At 39.5% G+C, this 6,024-nt stretch overlaps 1 protein-coding gene across 3 annotated transcripts in view; it reads left to right on the top strand.

The window, feature by feature from the left end:
* Nucleotides 1-2,760: 2,760 nt before the first annotated feature.
* NUP85 (nucleoporin 85) overlaps nucleotides 2,761-6,024 on the top strand; it is a 20,394-nt gene continuing 17,130 nt past the window's right edge. The window contains exons 1-2 of one of the 3 annotated variants that reach the window (XM_001369498.4): nucleotides 2,761-3,080; nucleotides 5,226-5,319. In XM_001369498.4, the coding sequence (XP_001369535.1) occupies nucleotides 3,048-3,080; nucleotides 5,226-5,319 (127 nt within the window). In that variant the 5' untranslated portion in view covers nucleotides 2,761-3,047. Of the gene's footprint in view, nucleotides 3,299-5,225; nucleotides 5,320-6,024 lie in introns of all 3 variants that reach the window. The other 2 variants (XM_056817170.1, XM_007482665.3) reach the window with 2 other exon arrangements.

The following is a 6,024-nucleotide window of genomic DNA, read 5'->3' as shown; positions in this document are numbered from 1 at the left end:
TAACATAATAAAAATGACAATCCTACCCAAATTAATTTATTTATTTAGTCCCACACCCATTGAACTACCAAAAAACTTTTTTACTGAAATAGAAAAAACCATAACAAAGTTCATTTGGAAGAACAAAAGATCAAGGATATCCAGGGAAATCATGAAAAAAAATGCAAAGGAAGGAGGACTTGCAGTCCCAGATCTCAAACTATACTATAAAGCAGTGGTCATCAAAACAATATGGTACTGGCTAAGAGACAAAAAGGAGGATGAGTGGAATAGACTTGGGGTAAATGACCTTAGCAAGACAGTCTATGATAAGCCCAAAGATCCCAGCTTTTGGGACCAAAACCCACTATTTCATAAAAATGGCAGGGAAAATTGGAAGATAGCATGGAAGAGATTAGGTTTGTATCAACATCTTACACCTCATATCAAGATAAACTCAGAATGGGTGAATGACCTGAATATAAAGAAGGAAACTATAAGCAAATTAGGTGAACACAGAATAGTATACTTGTCAGATCTATGGGAAAGGAAAGACTTTAAAACCAAGCAAGAGCTAGAAAAAAAAATCTCAAAATGTAAAATCAGTAATTTTTGATTACACCAAATGAAAAAGTTTTTGTACAAACAAAACTAATGCATCCAAAATTAGAAGGGAAGCTACAAATTGGGAAACAATCTTCATTACAAAAACCTCTGACAAAAGTCTAATTACTCAAATTTATAAAGAGCTAAAGCAATTTTCAAGCCATTCTCCAACTGATAAATGGGCAAGGGACATGAACAGACAATTTTCAGTCAAAGAAATCAAAACTATTAAAAAGCACATAAAAAGTGTTCTAAATCTCTTAAAATCAGAGAAATGCAAATCAAAACAACTGTGAGGTATCACCGCACACCTAGCAGATTGGCTAACATGACAGCAAAGGAAAGTAATGAATGCTTATGGGGATGTGTCAGAGTCAGGACATTAATTCATTGCTGGTGGAGTTGTGAATTCATCCAACCATTCTGGAGGGCAATTTGGAACTATGTCCAAAGGGCGATAAAAGACTGTCTGCCCTTTGATCCAGTCATAGCACTGCTGGGTTTGTACCCCAAAGAGATAATAAGAAAATGACATGTACAAGAATATTCATTGCTGTGCTCTTTTTTGGTGGCAAAAAATTGGAAAATGAGGGGATGCCCTTCAATTGGGGAATGGCAGAACAAATTATGGTGTATGTTGGTGATGGAATACTATTGTGCTCAAAAGAATAATAAAGTGGAGGAATTCTATGGGAACCGGAACAACCTCCAGGAATTGATGCAGAGTGAAAGGGTTGAACCAGGAAAACATTATACACAGAGACTGATACACTGTGGTACAATCGAATGTAATGGACTTCTCCATTAGTGGCAATGCAGTGACCCTGAACAATTTGGAGGAATCTAGGAGAAAAACCATTATCCACATTCAGAGAAAACACTGTAGGAGTAAAAACACCAAAGGAAAACAACTGCTTGAATACATGGATCGAAGGGATATGGTTGGGGATGTAGACTCTAAATGAACATCCTAGTATAAACAAAAACATGAAAAGAGGTTCTGATCAAGGACACAAGTAATGCCCAATGAAATTGTGCATCGGCTTCGAGAAGGGGGTGGTAAGTAGGAATGGAAATAATGTGATTATTGTAACCAAGGAATAATATTCTAAATTGACTAAATAAACTAATTCAAATGGGGAAAAAATAAAAATAAAAAACAAAACAAAACAAACCTTATTTTCCACCTTAGAATCAATACTACATTTTTTCCCAAAACAGAAAAGTGTTCAGTCTTGTAGCTAGGAAATATCTGAAGTCATATTTGAACCCACGAACCCCTGTCTCTAGATCTGGATCTCAATCCACCAAGCCACTTACCTGCCCCTTTCTAGTTTCTTTTACAGATGAAGAAACTGAGGCAAGCAAGGTTAAGTCAGGTCATAGTAGAACTCTTAAAGATGTCTTCCTCACTCTAGGCAGAGTAACTCAATCTATAGCACCACCTAGTTGTCCCTCAACAACAAAAATAGCACTCAAAATAAAACAAATGAGTTCATTGGAGAATTTGCATGCTTCCCCAGAGCAACTGCAAGGGTTTTAAGTTTGTTAAAACCATTATTATTAGGTGGAAGCAGTAGACTGTGTGTCTGGGGAAGCCCCCAGTTCAAAAATCGACTTCAGATACTTCTGAACTGTGACCTTAGGCAAGTCACTGAACCTGTTTGCTGTGTTTTCTCTTCTGTAAAATGGGGATAATGATAGCATTTACCTCCCAAGATTGCTGTGAAGATTCAATGAGATATTTGTAAAGTGCTTAGCACAGAGCCCAGCACATTGTAAGTGATATATAAATGTTAGCTATTATTATTATCACTATTATGGTTACCATCATTGGAGAATTAATTTCTGTTATGGCAATGTTTCCCAAAAATAAATTCTATCGCACTGACACAGTTTCCAACCTCCTGAATGAGTCTTGTACAGGAGCTACAGTGTCTGCTGACCCTGGAGTGCAAGAGACGTATAGGACGGGTTATAAATCCGCACAGCTAACCTGCAAGACTCCAGGTTGCCAGAACCGCAGGATCTGCAGTCCAGAAGTTTCTATGACCACAGCCGCAAGGAGGCGCATTCTGCTTGAAGATCCCATGTTTCTTAAACCCAGCTAAAACCGGACTGAACAACTCTCCCGCCACCTGGGGGGTTGGGGGAGGTGTTTCTCTGCCTCAGAACGGGGCTGCCCATAACGCTGCCTGGTGCCAGGGAGTGATGGGAATACTACGCGATGCTTCAAGGCCGGAGATTTCGGAGGGGTGGCTTCCAATACATGAGTAAGGAGCTACTTGTAAAGGTTCCTAGCGCGAGCATACACGAGTATGCCCTCAAAATCTGAGAGGATTGACAGGCACTTCCGCGGCTAGTCAGGGTCCGAAGCGGGGTCCTTCGTAGGCGTAAGATCCGGGTTTCGGGCACTAGTGGCGCCTCTTGAGCCTGGTGTTCGCCTTCATCAGACCAGCAACATGGAGGAACTAGACGGCGACCCCACTCTCACAGTAAGGTCCACGCCATGGGGCGAATAGGGTTCAGAGTTGGTCACGAGTGGGCTTGGTGTGTTCCCCTCATTCCGCCGGAGGTCGCTGCCCCGGCCTTCTGAGGGTTACTTCGCAGCTCGGGCTCGTGCCCGGACAGGGTCGTGTAATGTCTCGAGAGACGCCGGTCTGAGGCTCCTTTGTTTCCAGTTTGCCCTTTGGCCACGCCCGCCTACATGCATGTGGGTGTTCCTTCTGGGTCTCGGGCGGGCTTCCACGGGCTTCCACTTCTTCACCCTCCCTTTCCTACCGTTGTTCCCCCACCGGAACAACACAGTTAGGCTTTCCCTTGTCTACGGGTCCTAGGATATAATCGTGGTATTTTTTGAGCGTCACCATAGCAACGTAGCGGATAGAGTGCTCTGCGGGTAGAAAGGGTGACCTGTGTTCAAATACGGCCTCAGTGAAGTCACATGACCCTAGGCTATTCACTACGGCGCTTCCAGCCCTAGTTACCCTCTGTAAAATAGTAGTGACATCACATATTTAGTTGGGTTTTTAGGTTGAGTGGTTAGGATCCAGTACGATAATGTTTGTAAAGCACCTTGCAAACCCTGAACAAGTCACAAGCTCTTTCTGCCTCACTTTCCTCCTTTGTAAAAGGGAGCTAATAATAGCACCTATTTTCAGGGTTGTGAGAATTAAATGAGATTTTTGTAAAATGCTTAGCACTGTGTTTGGCACAGATAGTCTATGTTAATCCTTATTCCCCTCCCCCCCACATAGTAAGTACTATATAAATGTTAGCAGTTAATATTGCTATTTAAATAACTATAGTTAACATTGTTATTAGCACTAGTCGTTAATATCAATTATATCTGTGGAACAGTGAAGTGTGACACTTCTCTTGTGTATATATACATTTATACATGTATGTGTTCTCTCCTGATTGAGAGTCAGTTCCTTGAGGATGGACACTGATTTTTTTTTTTTTATCCCCAGTCCTTGGCATATATGGGAGGTACTTAATAAATGTTTATTGACTAATTGACAGAAATAATTAGGCAACACATCCCATACAAGTACTTTGTGTAACACTTCATAACAGTGTTGTCAAACTCAAAAAGAGTTTTTGGTATCTAGAGCATTAGCTCTAGTAGTAGATTTTTTTTTTAACCCTTACCTTCTGTCTTGGAATCTGTGTATTGGTTCCAAGGCAGAAGAGTGGTAAGGGCTAGGCAATGGGGGTTATGTGACTTGCCTAGAGTCACACAGCTGGGAAATGTCTGAAGCCAGATTTGAACCTAGGACCTCCAAACTCTAGGCCTGACTCTCAATCCACTGAGCTACCTAGCTGCCCCCTCTGTAGAGGATTTATGGGAGGATATGGACAGGAATCAACAAGATATGGATGCATGGTGTCCTGTTGCAGCAATGTCAGTGATATTATAGATACTTCCAAATATTTTAGGCATAAGATAACTTGTTTGATAGCTGACACTTATATAGCGTATTAAGGTTTATAAAGTCCTTTAAATACATTTCCCAGTTGATCCTTGTATTGACCCTGTACTACATATGTACTACATATGACATAATACTACAGGTAAGGTCATTCCCCTTTATAGATCAAAAAAACTGAGGCTCAGAGAAGTCTAATGGCTTCAGATAATCCACAGTCATACAACTAGTCTGTAAAGGCAAAACATACTAAATAAGGTGTATTTTAAAATATAAAAACCATTCTTAGCGTATGGGCTGTACAAAACAGGTGACAGGCCAGAGTTTGGTGACCCCTGCACAATGGCAAGAGCCTTAAATGAAATGTCTGATTCTTAAGTTGTTAAAAATCAATGGTTATTTGCCTTGGTTAATATATGATGATACTACTGACAGTTTGTGTATTGAGTTGTTTAGTTGGGGTCCGTATAGGATTGGTTCAGTGGCTTGGCTTAAATGAGTCCTTAACTAACTACCTTGTATAGTACCATATCCACAGTAGTCCTTAATAAGTATTTTTTATTACTTATTACTGATTGTAGGATTGTGTATAAAAAAAATCATTGAGATTTCAAGACTTCAGAGTTCTCTTATCAAGGAAAGTTTGACAGTTATGTTTTGCTTCTCTTATCAAGGAAAGTTTGACAGTTATGTTTTGCTTCTTTCTAGTTTATTCCAGGAGTGAATTCCAAGAAGAGGCAAATGTGTTTTGATTGGGGACCTGGAGAGATGTTGGTGTGTGAAACTTTGTTCAAAAAAAAAGGTAATTATTTCTTGCTCTCTTCATGCAGTCACCTTGTAGATTTTATTGGTGTGTCTGTATTGTTATGCATCTTGACTAGCTTGGGGTATGAGGAATTTTGACTCATTTTGAATGTTTTAAATTTTGGAAGCTTTGGCAGTTGTATAGCTTAGTCATGCCTGAGAATCTCATGAAACTGAAAAACATCCAGCTCAGAATAAATTGTTGGTGTGATTGATTTTCCATCTGAAGATGGGCATGATTCCCTCTTGTTCTTTATTTTAATTCTTGTTCAGCAGATTTTATTTTTCCTTTTTCTCTGCTCACTAAAACTGTAACTAAGCTTCAGTCCTTAATAATTGTTCTTATTAGAATGACACTTTCAAGATGTTTTGACTATTTCTTATTTTCTATTCATGATATTAAATAGATTGAATATTGTTTTCTTTTTATAATCTATCTAGGGCTAAGTAGTAGCAGTATGGCCAAAGATGTCTTTATTGGGAAGAATGTTTCCTTTTATTTTTGTTCTTCTGAATACCACCAGCTATGTGACCCTGGGCAAATCACTTAACCCCCATTGCCTATCTCTTACCACTCTTCTGCCTTGGAACCAATACACAGTATTGATTCTAAAATGGAATGTAAGGGTTTTTTGTTTTTTTTTAAATGGGTTCAATACATTCAATGATGATTTTTTTTAGCAGTAGTGTAATCAACTTTAAA

Source organism: Monodelphis domestica, chromosome 2, assembly GCF_027887165.1.
Source record: "Monodelphis domestica isolate mMonDom1 chromosome 2, mMonDom1.pri, whole genome shotgun sequence".
In the NCBI taxonomy this organism is placed as follows: domain Eukaryota; kingdom Metazoa; phylum Chordata; class Mammalia; order Didelphimorphia; family Didelphidae; genus Monodelphis; species Monodelphis domestica.
This window is presented reverse-complemented; position numbering and strand designations above follow the sequence as displayed.